This window comes from Halichondria panicea, chromosome 5 (genome assembly GCF_963675165.1).
Source record: "Halichondria panicea chromosome 5, odHalPani1.1, whole genome shotgun sequence".
NCBI classification, from domain to species: domain Eukaryota; kingdom Metazoa; phylum Porifera; class Demospongiae; order Suberitida; family Halichondriidae; genus Halichondria; species Halichondria panicea.
The window spans coordinates 647,004-665,904 of NC_087381.1; the positions used below are offsets into that span (position 1 = coordinate 647,004).

General features: G+C 40.9%; 2 protein-coding genes and 1 long non-coding RNA gene across 3 annotated transcripts in view; 1 reads left to right on the top strand and 2 right to left on the bottom strand.

The window, feature by feature from the left end:
* Positions 1-80: 80 nt before the first annotated feature.
* LOC135336662 (uncharacterized) lies at positions 81-4,934 on the top strand. Its single transcript, XR_010394883.1, has 3 exons — positions 81-907; positions 1,103-4,380; positions 4,567-4,934. It is a non-coding gene; the product is annotated as an uncharacterized LOC135336662 (long non-coding RNA).
* Positions 4,935-6,178: 1,244 nt separating this feature from the next.
* LOC135336474 (neurotrypsin-like) lies at positions 6,179-10,960 on the bottom strand. Its single transcript, XM_064532279.1, has 8 exons — positions 10,802-10,960; positions 9,799-10,009; positions 9,446-9,603; positions 8,901-9,105; positions 8,282-8,427; positions 7,740-7,944; positions 7,344-7,495; positions 6,179-7,047 (listed from the first exon to the last, which is right to left on the bottom strand). The coding sequence occupies exons 1-8, from the start codon at positions 10,860-10,862 to the stop codon at positions 6,413-6,415; spliced, it is 1,773 nt and encodes a 590-aa protein (XP_064388349.1). The 5' UTR covers positions 10,863-10,960; the 3' UTR covers positions 6,179-6,412.
* A 796-nt stretch (positions 10,961-11,756) lies between these two features.
* LOC135336345 (deleted in malignant brain tumors 1 protein-like) overlaps positions 11,757-18,901 on the bottom strand; it is a 40,600-nt gene continuing 33,455 nt past the window's right edge. Inside the window, exons 15-31 of the mRNA XM_064532107.1 lie at positions 18,072-18,264; positions 17,848-17,996; positions 17,593-17,779; positions 17,335-17,483; positions 16,613-16,799; positions 16,354-16,502; positions 15,871-16,057; positions 15,599-15,756; positions 14,974-15,166; positions 14,759-14,907; positions 14,517-14,703; positions 14,260-14,408; positions 13,651-13,837; positions 13,375-13,523; positions 13,046-13,235; positions 12,813-12,970; positions 11,757-12,515 (exon numbers count right to left, since the gene is read on the bottom strand). Of these exons, the coding sequence (XP_064388177.1) occupies positions 11,938-12,515; positions 12,813-12,970; positions 13,046-13,235; positions 13,375-13,523; positions 13,651-13,837; positions 14,260-14,408; positions 14,517-14,703; positions 14,759-14,907; positions 14,974-15,166; positions 15,599-15,756; positions 15,871-16,057; positions 16,354-16,502; positions 16,613-16,799; positions 17,335-17,483; positions 17,593-17,779; positions 17,848-17,996; positions 18,072-18,264 (3,299 nt within the window). The 3' untranslated portion in view covers positions 11,757-11,937. The remainder of the gene's footprint in view (positions 12,516-12,812; positions 12,971-13,045; positions 13,236-13,374; positions 13,524-13,650; positions 13,838-14,259; positions 14,409-14,516; positions 14,704-14,758; positions 14,908-14,973; positions 15,167-15,598; positions 15,757-15,870; positions 16,058-16,353; positions 16,503-16,612; positions 16,800-17,334; positions 17,484-17,592; positions 17,780-17,847; positions 17,997-18,071; positions 18,265-18,901) is intronic.

Below are 18,901 nucleotides of genomic sequence, written 5' to 3' on the forward strand. Positions count from 1 at the left end.
CATGTGACCTGTGTGTGTATTTAGTATACTGAACTTATAGGATGTGTTGATGTTAGGTCATTAACCTTTATCATGTGACCTGTGTGTGTATTTAGTACTGAACTCAGGATGTGTTGATGTTAGGTCATTAACCTTTATCCTTATTACACTTGTATCAAGAGTACTTATGTACTTCTGCTTGTGTGTATATATAGTGTGATCACCCTTATCAGTCACACCCTTTACTAAAAAAAAACCGGTCTTGCAGGCTGCAAACAAGACCTAGCAGGCTACTGACTGTACGGTGGCGGCTAACATGACAATTGTAGCTATAATCATACTTGCAACTAGGTATTAGTACAACCAGTAGGTTGTACATAGGATTGACAGTGCAGTTGTGTGTGTTTTCAATTATTGCACAAATTTTGACTTGTTTCTGCAGGGAAGGGCCACAGCAAGAAACTGAGTTGACAGATAGCTTAGTTAGCCTTTTATCTGTCTAAATGTGTGAAATTATAGTCAATGAATATTCTCATGCATTACTATTGATATTTGAAAAATTGCACTATTTTCATATTTCACCGCGTTTTGTCTGACTGACTAAGTAAGTAAGTAAGTTAGTAAGTAAGTAAGTAAGTAAGTAACATTCTTGGAAAGCATTTCCTCCTTGTACAGACATGTTCAGAAGATTCTAGATACAGCCTCTAGTCCACTAGAATCCGGACCATGGGCGTTTTTCTCAGAATTGCGTTCGCTTCCAAGAGGCAGATGACCTCTCAGGCTCCAATTTTCTTACCTACGCAATTCCGCCATCTTTAAATGACTGCCACAGCAACACACATGGCAACTTATGAGGTGGGCGTGGCTGTGACATCGATAAGCACAAAACCTTCTTTCTTCAGCTCAGCTCTCCATTCTCTCACTTCAGGTATGCTATTTATGCTAGACACATGCACTGACTGGATCTACCATAGGCCTCCATGCTTTTGCACTTGGAAGTACATCTACAGTATAAACATGGCTGCCATCATAGATAAATGACTGAATAAAAATACTGAATAATGTTTATTCCAGTCCTGTCTTCTCTTCTTGAACTTCTCTTGCTTCTTGATGTTCCTCTTAGGTATTTCACTTTGAAAAGAAGGCCGGTGAAGGAGCCTCAATTCCCTGAGTGAAGTGTGGCCTGGGATCGAGACTATTGAGGAGTATAATAATACTTCTGTCCAACGACCACTTATATATTTAATATCTTCAACAAGATTACAATGACAAATTAATCAACGTCACATTTATCTTATCATTAATGTACTACTGTAATGAAAAAAGAAAGGGAATCAAAACTAAAAAACATTTGCAATGTGAACGTTGCTAGGATTGCCAGGAAAAGAAAAGCGCGAAAAAGCGAAGAAACAAGAAATTCGGCGAGTGCATAACTCCAATCCGTTACAACGTCATGAACATGTACAGCCGAGTGGCCCACTGTTGATAATGATTTTAGAATCAATATACAGGTTGGGTAAAAATGAACCGAGAACTAAGAATTCACAATAATCCACCTACACATCCAACACTTGCATGTTTGCTCAACACTGTAAGGGAAAACATCACAAACACATTATATAGCTTGCTTATAACAATAAAAATTACTGAAGGATTGGCCAGGAAAAGCACAAAAAAATATTGCTTGAAACAGTACATGTGAATGAAGTTGTAACGGATTGGAGTTATGCACTCACCGAATTTCTTGTTTCTTCGCTTTTTCGCGCTTTTCTTTTCCTGGCAATCCTAGCAACGTTCACATTGCAAATGTTTTTTAGTTTTGATATATATACAGGGTTTTGCAGAATTCTTGCAACAGGGCTAAACAGACACAGCAATGACTTCCATATATGGAAGTCAACTGCTGACTTATAATAATATTATAGTGTACATGTCCAGGTATATGTATAATGAAAGATGTCCTGTGAGCCTAAGAGAGCATCAGCTTATTTATATTCACAACATTTAATTAAGGTGGTGGATGGTACACCAGGTGGATGCAGGGCAAATATTGTTGTGATGTTGGTGTGTGCAGAACTGTTGGCATAGCTGTGTATTGACTGATCATTATCAGTTGTTTTTAGTACTATTTGGAGGTTTTTGCATTCTAACCAGACAGAAGATGGCAAAGCAAAGAAGTGAGAGGAGCATACCTTCAAGACATGCAAATTTTCAATGGTCATCCTGAATTGTTGATGAGACAGCAGCTGACAGAAGAAATTGCCAGAGGAGATTAGGCCTATAAGGGGCAAGGCATCTGTCTTCAAACTTATCAATATCAGCCAATACTACTGTTTGGAGGGTGTCATTTATCAACTGTTCCGGTATCAATGAAAAGAGCAACAGTTCTTACAAACTTATGAATATAAGCTGATGCTCTCTGGACATATTTCAAATGATTACAGGGTGTCTGTCATACATGCAGGATTTTGAATTAGAGGGGATTTTGAAGAGTCACAAGAACATAAAAAAAAAGTCAACAGTTATTTCAATACCCTACCGGCTATAATTATGGATACTCAGTCGTATGACTGAGTAGATTGGAGCCAGAGGGGAATAATCATACATCCCTGTATGCTGCATATACATGTACATGTACACAAAATAATTATTAGTTGACTTCCATATATGGAAGTCATTGCAATGTCTGTTTAGCCCTGTTGCAAGGATTTTGCAAAACCCTGTACTACTTCATTGCCTTTCCTACTTGTTGCGGTTACAACAGCCAGTATCTGTGACGTAGGAGTGGAGGAATGCTTTTTCTATTGGAGTTGCGTACTCTTCCTAATGAACTCGTGATGACAAATCCCAATATTAATGTTATTCATGATCCAACCTTGTATAAAAATGTATAGCTAAATAGGGCTTCTTATTTAGTACACATACATGTAGGCACTGGGCTCATGTAAAGTGTATCTAGAAAGTGAAAGCACCAAAAATTATTAGCCAGTCTATAGCCTGAAAGCATAATTTTTATATCAAACAGTTTCCCAGCTCAGATGAAAGAATTGACAGTTTCTGGCCAAATACCATGCAAGCATGTATGGATTATAATAGACAGTTTTGTGATTGTATATATAAATTGGAAAAGAGAATATTGAACTACGAAATTGAGCTATAATATGAGACATCAAAAGTTATCCCGGATATGGTGGAGGGGCTTCTCCGCCAGAAAAATACAGTGCAGGGGGCGGTTTTGCAGTGGCTGGGGATTGCTGAGGGTAGGACGTGTCTGGAGGTTGCTGAGGGTAGGATGTGCGGTATGGGGAGGAGGCGTATTGTCCAGTTGGTTGAGCCCCATGAACATTTTGAGGAGGGGCTTGATTCGAGTTTGAAGATCTTTGGTTCATGGAGTATGCTGTGTTATGTGTTGACATAGTGTGATCTAGAGAATTCCTAGGTGGGTCGCGATTCAGGCGATCCTGGCGATTTCCTACCAATAGGCCAATCACAACCGCGATAATGAACATAATGAGTATAGGAATCGTGACTCCAATACTAATCCAGACTTCAGCTGATGTAGTTGATGAATTAAGTGGGTGCTGCATAATAAAAGTATGTTATACAGTGTATCAGTGTATGCGAGATTTATATATATCTATTATACGTGATGTATATACTGTGGCCGAGAGGGTCACCCACCATCGCTATAATATATACAGCGTGTATTGCGCACACGTTACGTTAACTGGTTGCCACGTACACCATGACCAACATCACTTTAGTAACACGAAGCACACGGCGGCAGCGGCTTCATGTAACCAGTTCACAAAAGAGACATCAAAATGTTAGGCAGCAATCATATACATGCGGTTGACTCTTTTATCGCTATTATAGGTGGCAACTATTTTACAACCATGCAGGCGCAATGCATACACGTGGTAATGTGGTAGCGGTGGCAGGTGACCTTTGGCTATACCACAATAATCACTTACATGTCATTGCTGAACTAACAGGCTCAGCCATGCATGCATGCACATTAATTATACTATTGACTAGCTCTTACATTCAGTACAGGTCAAGGCCACATCTTCTGAATGGTAGCAATCTTCAACTCTGGTAAGGTCAGCAGGACAATCAATGAGTCTGCTCTCAGTTCCTCGACAACGAAGCTCCATTAGCCATATCGGAATAGTCGATGAATTCGAAAGTTGGAAGAAACTATAGAAGGAATTACGTAATTATTAATGTGTTTGCTCATTAATTATTCATGAGCTCGATACGTGCATTATATATATAGAATGAGTGGAAGTCCAGCTGAAACGCAGTAGTCATATTTCACAGCTTGAATATTTTTACAAGCATACTTCGTTCTATTGGCTGAACCACATGAAGATAAAAAGGCTACTCTGAAAGCTGCAGGTACGGCTGTTTTTTTTTTATTTTTAATTTTTATAATAATTCAGCATAATAGCATAGGATATACACAATTAGCTAGTAGCTAGATGTAAAGTGCATCCTAAAGAATGTGTACAGTCTGAAATATTTAAACACACTGACAGTAACAATATCTTCTATGTTTTCTTTGGCTCTGAACGCCATTTTCAGCGTTTTGTGAGTTTCATGGGCTGGAAAGAAAACTGCAAGAAGCATCACAAGAAGCATGTAAGAGCAAGAACACAGAGCTTATAATTATAGCTAGTTTTATTTGACTACTATAGTTTCTGCAGTTTCTAACTTGATGATTGCTCAGAGCGATATCGTATATATAACATTCAATTTTCAAGGCAAATAAATTTCAGGGAATAAAAATAAATTTTGGGGGTTGACTTTTTTACAGGAAACACTCCCACGTCACGCCTTCTATCCTTTGCACGTTATAGCAGATAGGGATTGCATGCACTAACCACAAGCCCCTCAAACAGTTTGTGCTATACAGTTACTACTGTTAAAGATGGTTAATAATTATAGCTTACACACTCACCCTAGCGCTCCAATAAATCCGAATCGACTGGCAATTGAGAACCCTAGTTGACGACAAGCCACTCCGGCATCATCTCGACTGAGTCTGGTATCGCACACTGTCCCCCATTGTCCACTGTTATAGACCTCCAGTCTGCCATGGAGAGGAGCCTCCTGTTCGGCCTGAGTTGCCTACCAGCCTCAGGTCTCCACTTGATTGTCCTGTATAATCATATAATATATAATCATAATTATGTGTAGAGATAATTATAGTATAGTCTTAGTAGAAGTTTTAGGAAAATGAATTATTAAATCGCAATAAGAGTTCATTAGGAAGGGTACGATTATAACACAAACACTATAATATACTAGTTTACATGATTAATCAGACAACGCGATTCAAAGTATACTTTTATAGTATTAGAAGTACACGTACGTATAGCCTCGATGCCAGGCCGCTCTTAATTAAGATTAGTATGAACTCACCTTAACAGCCCAAACCAGGCTCACGACAATAACTGACTTCCACAGCAAGCAATTCATCATTGGCAATGCTTCTTGCAATCTAAAGTAGCTAATAATTATTTATGAAGGCACAACCTTTTTACACTCCTATATAGACATGGATGCAAGATGGGATGTAGGTATGAAGGTGGGTTCATCTGACCATTTCCTTATATACAATCTACAACAGTACCAATGTACATCTAAACAAACCAAGGAGTGTCATTATGATGCATGATGACTGTGATCATGAGGTTGTGGTCCACACGTCATTCACTCACATCGCTAATTATGACGGGTATGAATATCATTATAGAAGTCATTTTCTGTTCTGTTCATCAGTACACCAGCAGCAGAGCTATGCATGACTGTGCATGACTGTGCATGACTGTGCATGACTGTGCATGTTGCTTTTTATGTGCATTATAGCATTAGTGCTTTGCTATTATTCAGCAGTTACCAAATAACATTATCAGAATTGAAAGGTGGATGAAAATTGAGCTATGAGAACGAGACATCAAGTACATGCAGATACTAATTTGCTATCACTTAGTCAATAATGTATCTTAAGAACACTGATAGCTACTTGGTGGACAGACCCATGCTTAGCCCGGATATATATGGTAGAGGGGCCTGGTACTGGACGAACAATAGAGGGGGGGGGAATGTTACGCCCCTGCATTTCATACATGCTCAATTGATTAATCAACTGATGCATCATCCAGTGCACTAGCATTAAAACTGAAAACCTTTTTTAAAACTTATCAAGCTAGTTTTTTCAGATATAAAAAAGTACTTGAATGATGAATGATGAATATTATAGAACAAAGTGTGTGCAATATGCATGCGTAACTAACAGTGCAATGAAGCACAGTCACATGAATGTCATTGGCTGTAGGTCACATGATCGAAGGTACTGATACATACCTAAGAGCTACATTGTCTTGCAATCATGATGCGGTACAGTTAGCAATATTGAGGTCGGGTCTCACTGGGGTAGGGGTGTGGTAAATATCTCAGCATAGGGCGGTGGGGCATCTTTTACGTGGGGCTGAGTTACCACTATTCCACTAGATGGATACGGGGCTGGGGGTTGCTGTCCAGTGGGATCCTTAGCAGGGGATTGCTGTCCAGTAGCGTAGGGGGCAAGGGGTTGCTGTCCAGTGGAGTCCTTAGCAAGGGGTTGCTGTCCAGTAGCGTAGGGGGAAGGGGGTTGCTGTCCAGTAGGATCCTTAGCAGGGGATTGCTGTCCAGTAGCGTAGGGAGCTGGGGGGTATGCAGGGTCGGCATATTGTCCAGTCGGGTAGGGAGGTACTGGTTGAGACCCATACGAATTCTGAGTGGGGGCAGCCTGGTTAGTCGGATATGGAGCAAAATTCGCTGGAGGATTTGCGGGATCTTGTTGAGGGTGGCCAGCCTGCGGTTGCACGGTTTGCATGGGGTAGGCATTAGCTTGGGAACGAACCACTTGATTGGGAGGGGCTGGTTTAGATGCGGTCTTCTTCTTCTTGTAGCAGTAGCAACAACAACAACAACAACAACAACCGAAGATAAGGATCAGAGTAATGACAAAAACGATAGTCACAGCAACGACACCCGCCACTATACCACCACCTGGACTATCTATAGCGTGTGTGTGAGGAGGGGAAATAAATTAATAATTGCAATCGTATATACAGTATCATGTGAAAAAATCAACTTGGAATGAATGCAATTGAAGGAAGCTATAAATAAGGCTGCTGATGCCTCAGTGGCACACTAATAAGCTCCACTTATCAATTTTCCTATTATTAGTAGTACCACATGAAATTTCATGTATGCGTACTTGTACACATAATAATTTCATGTACTTATAAATAGGGTGAATATACAAATATACGGTACGTGTTCCACTATGCTGTATAAAGGTGATGACTCACTGCTAGCCACGTCGATAGTGGAGCAAGACAGCTGTATGTCCTCATGGTGACCGCAGTCGTGCGTCCTGATACCACTGTGATTACAGAGGAGGAGAAAGTCATCGTCTGTTGTGCACTGAACATCGTCCAATTGAATTGGCAGGCTGCTCAATCTGCAGGGAAAAATACTAATCTTATTTCGGGCCATTGTATAATTTTAACCTCCCACCAGAGAAGGACCCCTATAGTATTGTATACTTTTGGTATTATCGATATCCTCCAGCCTTTTATACTGTATAGAGGACAAACAGTATAGTTGCATGTTCCCTGCCAAAGTGTATTTATCCGAGTAACTATATATATATACCACTACTAAATTTAAATTTTTGTACTGTATACATAATTATTATAACTTACGGAAAATCTACATCACCAAAGCTGTTGGCTGAGAAATATCCCAGTTGACGACAAGCAAGGTCAGCTGACGTCTGCGTAAACAGGTCATCGCACACGGTCCCCCACTGACGCCTAGCGTACACCTCCAAAAGACCAGTAGACACGCCCGGACCCGTTGATCCCAGCCCTCCAAGCCTTCCCCTGGACCTCAATCGCAGTGAACCCTCTACAGTAGGGAAAATCAATGACATATAGATTTGGCTACTTACTCTATAACGGTATAATTGTAGACACATTATTATAAGCTAGCTATACAACAAGTTTTATTCTGACCCACTACACAATCATTATGTAGATTTAGCGAGATGATTAAAAATGCAATCTCTACGGGTATACAATAAAGGTTCTCTAACTCAAATTGTGAATTCTTACCTTTCAAATTCAAGCTAACACTTATTAGCTATACCACAGTTCGCAAAGTTATATAAAACTTGTGAGTATTGTTTAAACATGCAGTGAATACTCAAAATTAAATGTACAAAGGCTGACAAGATTACACGCACCTCCACGACAGACCAGTGCCACGTCTTCACTATGGTCACAGTCATGGACACCAAATGGTCCAGAGGCACATTCCGCAATAGTCTGACTTGGTTCTAAACTACAGCGGATATTATCGATCCAGATGGGGCCAGAACCTTGCTCAAAGCTGTGTGCGTGAATGGGAGTGTGGGTGGGAGTTAGTGAAAGGATTGTGGCTATTATTATGATGTAGAAACCTGCTGTGGAGAGACTTTGGAGCCCATTAACCTGGCTGTACTATAGAGGGTGGCCTGCTAACACAGGTCCAAACACATGCTATGATGGAAGACTTTGGGGCCCATTAACCTGGCTGTATTATAGAGGGTGGCCTGCTTAACACAGGTCCAAACACATGCTATGGATACTTTGGGGCCCATTAACCTGGCTGTATTATAGAGGGTGTCCTGCTAACACAGGTCCAAACACATGCTATGGAGACTCTGAGGCCCATTAACCTGGCTGTATTATAGAGGGTGTCCTGCTGCTTGAGCCTCCCACTCACTTCTATCTCAAAGGGGGGTTCAATTGAACCCAAAGAACCCCCTCTGGATCCGCCACTGACTACAATAGAGAAAATAGACATCGTATTATATAGCTCACCGAAGCCTCCCAACGTTGCCAGAATAAATATTGCCCAGAAGCCCAAGTTGTCTGCAAGCCGTCTCTGCTTCAGTTTGTCGGAATCCATCGTCACAGACTGTCCCCCACTGGTTGTTGATATAGATCTCCAGTCGACCAGAGAACGGACGAGAGTCACCACCAGTGTTGAGTCGAATCTCACCCTCTATAGGCCCAAACTGGGCACCTGAGAGTATACGTTTGTATGTAAGCAATTGCTATAATGCACAATGATACGAGCACTTGTAAGTTGTTTATATCTATATAATTATAGAGTTATATATCGCTTAGGGAGCTACTAATTAGAAGGATGTTTAATTACAATAAGAGATGTGCACTCACACACATGTACTGTGTGCCCCCACACTCTTCACACACACACACACTCTTCACACATGCACATGCACTCACACACATGCACTCACCCTCTTGGCTGTACTGTGTGCCCTCACACTCTTCACACAAACACACACACTCACACACACACACACACACACACACACACACACACACACACACACACTCACCCGCTTCGCTATACTGTGTGCCCCCACACAACACTGCCATGTTAAAGAAGAGTCTGCTGCGGCCAACGGTGTAGTCACAATCCAGTACTCTATTCTCAGACCCAGAACAAGAAATATTGTCAATCACATGAGTAGAGCTTGAATCAGAATTCGAATACCTGCATGTGTACATGCATGTATAGGTTCATGCTTTATAAAACATATATTTGGTTGCACAAAATTCGTCTCCATACTCCATTATCTTAAATTATGGGCCTTCGTGTAGCCAAAAGGGAAACTTTTGGGTAAAAATAATGATTAAGCCACCCCAGAGCTGATATGCTATATTTATAGAGTCAGTAATGAATTCTCACCCCAAACTAAATGTACTGTCATTGTACACGCTAACGGGAAAGCCCAGCTGTCGACAAATAACGTCCGCAGTTTGACGCGTGCCTGTGATCACGGAGATGGTGTGCCACACGCCGTTTATATAGACCTCCACACGCCCACCCATTCCTCTAGTATGGCCATTGAGCCCAACCAGTCTCACATCTCCATGTTCCGGGTTTACAGTAATTTGACCTGCATACATGTAGGTATTATGTTTATTGTGGGCACACTATACAAGCAGGCCGCCTTCTATAATACAGCCAAGTTAATGGGCCCCAAAGTCTCCATAGCATGTGTTTAGACCTGTGTTAGCAGGCCACCCTCTATAATACAGCCAGGTTAATGGGCCCCAAAGTTTCCATAACATGTACTTCAATTTTGCAGGCCATGCAACTCTTATTACAGCCACTTTTGGTCAGTCAAAGGGCGACCACTATCTTGCACTTTTAAAACCAGTCTTCCAACAGCTGATCTCGTGCATAAATAGAGCAAAGAAAAATGGCAGTTGATAGCCAACAGAGGCCACATGCATGCAATAATCGTGAGATCATAGGTCGTTAGGTCTATGAGTTGGCCACTGTAATGATAATCATGAGGTATATCATTACGGTATTACATCACTGACAATGTTGCATACACATTCATTGGTTTTGTACAGCAATTAAGCTAGTATATTACCCACAACATCAGTTCCTCTTAGGTATACGTATACATACACTTTGCCTTTAAACATGCCATGGCATATTGACTGCTATAATTATATGAAAATACCAGGACGACAATTAATAGTACTGTAATAGTATGACATGCGGAGTCTGTCAGATCTCGCTAAATACTGTCTAATCGAGTTTCCTAGCAGAAAAAATCATGCACACAATCAATCATACAGTATACAGAGTATGTAGAAACAGCATAATTTTAATTGGAATAAATTATTAAAACTCCTTGTAGAATAGGCACAAGAATATAATTTCACTAGCTCACCTCCAACAGCCCAAACCAGGCTCAGGACAGTAACTGTCTTCCACAGTAAGCAATTCATCATTGGTAATGTTTCTTGTAATGCAAGTAATCAAATGAAGGCCCACTTCTTATACACCTCTCATGCTCTGCATGAACCATAGATTATCTATGCATGTGCTTGTTTCCGGTATGAGGATATGCATAGTGCATGAGTTCATTTGTGGCATAAATTAAAGGATGTGAGTTTAATTGAAGGATGTATAGACTATGAAGTAGTGCGTGGGAATATCCTGTGTGTATCTAGTGTTGGGCGTGGCTCGACCGTCTCCTGACGGGAGGTCAGGTTGCAAGCCTATCTGGGATTTGTTCTAGCGCCACTATAGTGGTGCCCTATCAGATTGCAGCATTTTTCACGTATTTGGTTACACTTCCGTTTGCATCTAGTTGCGAAACCGCATGCAGTATGCTGTGGTTTATCACGTCATCATGTCGGTTAACACCCACTTGAGAAGAAGAATATTCATGACAGTGTTACAATGCTGCAGAACAAATCCCAGATAGGCTTGCAACCCGACCTCCCGTCAGGGAGACGGTCGGGCCACGCCCAACTAGTGTGTATCTATGAGATTGAACTTATTAGACTATTGTGTGTTGATGTTAGCCTTAGGTCACTATAACCTGTAAACCATCCTTGGCCTCGGGGCTTCGCCCTCGTCCCCTCGGAGGTTTATTGCCATAAATTCTTATGTACACAGACGATTACAATAGTTGCCCTTATTAGACGTGCAGTGTGATCACCCGTTAACTGCTATTGACTCAATATTGAGTCATAAACTTGTGCATGCCACTTGTGATAATAGTGTCAGTGTTATATTATGCTTGTAGCCAGCCAAGCAGAGCTTGTTATCGTTTAGGCATTGGGTGTACATGAGTGGGTGTATGCACGTGAGGGCTTATCTTTTAAACGGTCGAAATATTTTACATAATAATTTATGCTATGAAGCAGAATCCCGATGGAACACATACAATTGCACAAGGGTAAAGTAAAACATCTGATTCTAGCTTTCCCTATAATTAAACATACGTCAATTTGTCTAAAGTTCAATACTACTTTCAGTTAATACTACTTGCATGCATGGTGGGCGGTACCCATATGCTTAGCCTGGATATGCAGGAGGGGCTCCTCCGCCAGCCAAGTACTGAGCAGGGGGTGGCTGTTCAGCAGGGTACTGAGCAAGGGGTGGCTGTCCAGTGGGGTAGGGTTCCTGAGGGTAGGACGTGGGATACATGTATGAGGGATCAGTATATTGTCCAGTCGGGTAGGGAGAAAGTTCTGGTTGAGGCACATACATATGTTGAGGGGGAGCCTGATTCGAATATTGGACATTTTGGTCCATGTATTGCATAGGATAAGCTGTATCTTGTGTATTTGCAGCTTTCGACGTTGTGTTATTGATGACTACGGGAGTCCTGAGTTGGAGGCGAGCCAGACGACGCCTTCTTCTCGCTAAAACACAGACCAAGACAACAATCACACCTATGATGATGATGATGATGATGATGACGATAGGAACGGTCACGCTAACGCTGATGAATGGTATGGTGATAGATGATGAGGAAGTAGGTACGGATGAAGAAGTAGGTACGGATGAAGAAGTAGGTATGGATGAAGAAGTAGGTACGAATGAGGAAGTAGGTATGGATGAGGAAGTAGGTACGGATGAAGAAGTAGGTACTGCATAATTATAAATCAGTGTATGTGAACACAATAATTATATGCATACAACACATACAATATATAGAACACATACACACTATCATGCAGCTATAGAGAGTTAATTGTTGGTTAATTAGACGTGTCACTAAATATACATGTATCATTCGTATTTCAGTAAATACATAGCTATATATATAGGTCATTGAGATATTTGCTGTAATACGTCGATTGAATTCCAAGCTGCTGTAGCATTTCTCGAGTAAGATTAATTATTAATGATACTATAATTATAGCATATAGATTGACAACTCTTACCCGTTACAGTAGAACTGCACACCACGCCCACATCTTGTATGTGGGTGCAATCTTCAACTCCGATAGTGTTAGCAGGGCAATCAATCAGTTTGCTCTCAGTTCCTAAGCAACGAAGCTCATCCAGCCATGTTGGAGAATCCGATAGGATTTGATTGAAACTGTACAATAAAGTAATTCATACATTATCATGATGGATGATTCGATGGTGAGTCATGAAAGGCTCTAGTACTCACCCTAGTGTTCCAACTGTTCCGTATCGCGGAGTGGAGGTTGAGTACCCTAGTTGACGACAAGCCACCCTTGCATCATTTGGACTAAAGCTGTCCTGACACACTGTCCCCCATTGTCCATTGTAATAGACCTCCAGTCTGCCAGAGGAACCTCCTGTTCGGCCTGAGTTGCCTACCAGCCTCAGATCTCCATCTGTACAGCGAAGAATCTAATTATTGCCTGGCTACAATGTCAAGTATATAATTAACTAAAACGAACTCGTTATATTATATAGACCTGCATGTATAGCAATGTCGCCCTATTCGTATATACACAGTCAACTATTACTTACTTGCAGTGCAGACCAAGGCTACATCTTGTGTGTGAGTACAATCTTCAACTCCGATAGTATTAGCAGGACAATCAACGAGTTTTCTCTCCCTTCCTGAGCAACGAAGCTCGTCCAACCATGTTGGAGAGTCTGATGAAATTTCATTGAAACTGTACAATAAAGAAGATTGATATTGGATGCAAGGTAATCTAGTGAAAGAAACTAGCTATATAGTGTTATAACAATACATGCGCTTAAAGAGGATTTTGTATATACATGCATGTATCTAACACTCACTCTAGCGCTCCAACTCTTCCGTATCTAGTGTAGGTTGAGAACCCTAGTTGACGACAAGCCACTCTTGCATCATTTGGACTGAAGCTGTCGTCACACACTGTCCCCCATTGTCCACTGTTATAGACCTCCAGTCTGCCAGAGGAGCCTCCTGTTCCGCCTGAATTGCCTACCAGCCTCAAGTCTCCGTCTGAAGGAAATACAGTAAATTTAGTAGTTCAGGCTGCATGGCTAATCGCTCTATTATATAATATGATACATCAACTTGGGATGGCGAAGCAGAATTAAAGGACTTATCGGCTATAAGCCATGCATTATGCATGAAGACTATAGACCAGGAATCTTCCACACAAAATGAACTTTGGACAATTTTAAAACGTGCATGATCGATTACAAAAGAAAACATTCCAGCAGTGCTGACCATTACAGTGTCTATATAATTATAATATTATGTTATCATTTTTAATAATTAAAAGCCAGAGGGGAGTTTTGTGGTTAGTGCATTATGACTTTGCATTATGCTGCATATTGCAGTTAGTAACAACGTAGCAACGGGATATAAGTATAGCCACACTTAAAGCAATAGATTCGTATACTGACCATCTTACTTACTTCTAGTACAAACCAAGGCCACATCTTGTGTGTGGGTGCAATCTTCAACTCCGATAGTGTTAGCAGGACAATTAATAAGTATTCTCTCAGTTCCTCGACAACGAAGCTCATCCAGCCATGTCCGAGTAGTTGATGAAGCTTGGGAGAAACTGTTAATATAAAAAGTGATTATCTTAATTGTATTATAATAAAAGTTGGATTGGAAGAATAATATCAATCCACGTACCGGCTAAGAGTAGTTAAAAAGTTGCACTCACCCTAATGTTCCTACTCTTCCAAACTTAGTATAGTCCTCGTACCCCAGCTGACGACAAGCCACTCTTGCATCATTTGGACTGAAGCTGTCATCACACACTGTCCCCCATTGTCCATCATGAAACAATTCCAGTCTACCAGCGGAGGCTACCCCACTGGTAGTTGTATTCACTAGTCTCAAAACTCCATCTAATTAAATTTTAAGATGCATGAACAATTGTTAAAAGTGTATAACATCACTCACTTATTGCACACACTAATCCCACATCGTCAGAACGGTCACAATTATGATCTCCAATAGGATTTTGCGGGCAGGTATCCAGTCTGCTTTCTGAGCCATTGCAGCGAAGGTCGTCCAACCATATTGGAGTGGATGCTGACACTGCTAGGGCACTGTATGTGAGTGAGAGAATTTGGAGTGATATTATTTTAACCAAGCAAAGATATTGGTTTACTTACTTCCGTACAACCCCATAGGCTACGTAACCTTGGAAACCCAGCTGACGACAAGCCACAAGTGCACCAGTTGGACCAAATCCGTCATGGCACACTGTCCCCCATTGTCCATTGTAATAGATCTCCAGTCTACCAATTCCTCTGCCTCCTGTTGAACCAGACGAATCTACCAGCCTCACATCTCCACTCAATTGTCCTGCATAAATAATATATCTACAACACTGCATAATAACAATTAAGGGCGTACAAAAGAGAGAGGGCATGGAACTGACTTCAAAACCCTACGTGCGAGCAAAACCAAAGCCACAGACTGCATGGATATATATGTACCGCATACAAAATTTATATTAATAGAACTTTAATTTTAGATATTACTGTACTCTTTTCTACTAGTTTTGCTTGCAAGTTGTTGCATGCCCTCTCTCCATTTATACGCCCTTGATGATAATACATGTTTGCACCAACATTCTATCAGTAGGCCACCGTCAATCAACCGTATAGTGGGAATATTTCAAGGGTAAAAACTTTCGCGAAATGACCGTTACAAAGAATATAGGCTATGTATATAATTATTATGTCTCGGCCGATGCTATAATTATATAGCATTATATAGATTGACAACTCTTACCTGTTACAGTAGAACTGCATACCAAGCCCACATCTTGTGTGTGGGTGCAATCTTCAACTCCGATAGTGTTAGCAGGACAATCAATCAGTTTGCTCTCAGTTCCTAAGCAACGAAGTTCATCAAGCCATGTTGGAGAGTCCGATAGGATTTGATTGAAACTGCACATGCAATAAAGTAATTCATAGATCATCATGAGATGGATGATTCGATGGCGAGTCATGAAGGCAATAATTAACAAGAGTACTCATGCAATGATGAGCTTGTACACTCACCCTAGCGTTACAACTGTTCCGTATCTAGTGTAGGTTGAGAACCCTAGTTGACGACAAGCCACTCTTGCATCATTTAGACTGAAGTTGTCCTGACACACTGTCCCCCATTGTCCATTGTAGTAGAACTCCAGTCTGCCAGAGGTGCCTCCTGTTCCGCCTGAGTTGTCTACCAGCCTCAGATCTCCATCTGAAAGGTACATATATAGAAGTAGTATAGAAGAAGTAGAAGAAGTACGTTAATTAAATACTATTTAAGGGTAGAGTGGCATGATACATGTAAATATACTACCTGAGTCATCTACAGTGTAGGGAGACAACAACTGTGACTAAATCTATTAACTAAATTATATAAACGAAAGGCACGTATGCAGCAAAGGATACAAATTATTGCCTAGCTGCAATGTCAAGTATAATTATATGCCTAAACGGAGCTCATTATATAGACTGTATATAGAGCAATGCAACACATTGTCAAGTGCTTACTTGTAGTGCAGATCAAGGCCACATCTTGGGTGTGGGTGCAATCTTCAACTCCGATAGCATTAGCAGGACAATCAACGAGTCTTCTCTCCCTTCCTAAGCAACGAAGCTCGTCCAACCATGTTGGAGAGTCCGATGATATTTCATTGAAACTGTACAATAAAGAAGATTGATATTGGATGCAAGGTAATCGAGTGATGAAAGAAACTAGCTAGACATGTATGTGTTCAATGAGGATCTTATATGCATGTATAAAACTCACCTTAGCCTTCCAACTCTTCCGTATCTAGTGTAGGTTGGGAACCCTAGTTGACGACAAGCCACTCTTGCATCATTTGGACTGAAGCTGTCTTCACACACTGTCCCCCATTGTCCACTGTTATAGACCTCCAGTCTGCCAGAGGAGCCTCCTGTTCCGCCTGAGTTGTCTATCAGCCTCAGGTCTCCATCTGAAGGGAAAACAAGTTCAGGCTGGCTAATTGCTATATATATGATTCTATAAGGGAAGGGAACACTATACCTCTAGCCAATCAGATCGTAGGATATTTATGGCTGACATGATCTAATTGTATGATTGTGTATGAATATCATTATGGAAAAATGTACCTCTTACTACAATAATAATTATTACAGAGTACAAAACAAAAACGTGTCCCTACCGATCAATTAGTGGTTTTCTAAACTCATGAATTTTATTATAATTATGTGGATATCTCAGACATAATTATATTCAATGGTTTGAACCCTCACGTATACAGGTATGATTGTGCATTCTCTCGTGAATATATATAACTGTGCCCTCGGGTACAAATCTAATGCACCTATATATAAGATATCCATGCATGGTACAATTATTACATGCTCGCATGATTCGTGTACATGTAGCAATGCTATATATACGTACACACACATGCACTATATGTAGCTTATATTATATCACACTTGCTAAGCAATAAATTCGTATATACTGATCATCTTACTTACTTCTAGTACAGACCAAGGCCACATCTTCTGAATGGGTGCAATCTTCAACTCCGATAGTGTTAGCAGGACAATCAATGAGTATTCTCTCAGTTCCTCGACAACGAAGCTCATCCAGCCATGTCCGAGTAGTTGATGAAGCTTGGGAGAAACTGTTAATGTAGAAAATAATTATCTAAATTGTACTATAATAAAAGTTGGATTGGAAGAATAATATGAATCCACGTACCGGCTAAGCGTAGTTAAAAAGTGTACACTCACCCTAATGTTCCCACTCTTCCAAACTTAGTATAGTCATCGTACCCCAGCTGACGACAAGCCACTCTTGCATCATTTGGACTGAAGCTGTCATCACACACTGTCCCCCATTGTCCATCATGAAACAATTCCAGCCTACCAGCGGAGGCTATCCCAGCAGCAGTGGTATTCACTAGTCTCAAAACTCCGTCTAATTAATTTTTAATATGCATAAACAATTATGTAATAATATTATTGAAAGTGTATCACATCACTCACTTATTGCACACACTAATCCCACATCGTCAGAACGGTCACAATTATGAACTCCAATAGGATTTTGTGGGCAGTTATCCAGTCTACTTTCTGAGCCATTGCAGCGAAGGTCATCCAACCATGTTGGAGTGGATGCTGACACTGCTAGGGCACTGTATGTGAGTGAGAGAATTTGGAGTGATATTAGTCTGTTTTATTTAACTAAGCAAAGATATTGGTTTACTTACTTCCGTACAACCCCATAGGCTACGTAACCTTGGAAACCCAGCTGACGACAAGCCACAAGTGCACCGGTTGGACCAAATCCATCCTGACACACTGTCCCCCATTGTCCATTATAGTAGATCTCCAGTCTACCAATTCCTCTGCCTCCTGTTGAACCAGACGAATCTACCAGTCTCACATCTCCACTCAATTGTCCTGCATGAACAATATAATTATACAACACTGCATGCCGGATAACACATGCTGGCACTATATTCACAATGACATATATCAGTATAGGCCACCATCAATCACACAAAATTTTAAAGTTTCTTTCACTTTCAATGTTGCGTTAGTAGCCCCACCCCACAGGGCACTTCCGCTACTACAAAACAGCCCGACTACTGCTGCAAAAAAACAGCTCCAGCATACTACTCAATCAGCCCTCACAACCAAGCCAAATAAGCTCGCCTCTACACTGCTGCAAAACAGCTCAATCCCCCAGCAAAAAGAGCCGCTTCTAGATGCTTATAGTGTTGTGATGAAGCAGAATTGACATACATCACACGAACTAGATCTATATATATAGCAACACAGAATCTGCCGCAAAAAAATGAGCCTTGAACAATTTAAAACCTGCATGGTTGCAAAGAAACTCCAGCAGTGCTGAATATTGCCGGTGTCCTGCATGGCTAGACTTACTGGCTTTGACACCTGTATTATAATAATATTATTTTCTCATGATGTAATTATGTCATGCCAGAGGGGAGTTTTGTGGTTAGTGCATTATGACTTTGTGGTTAGTGCATTATGTTGCATATTGCACTTAGCAACAACGTATAGCAACGGGATA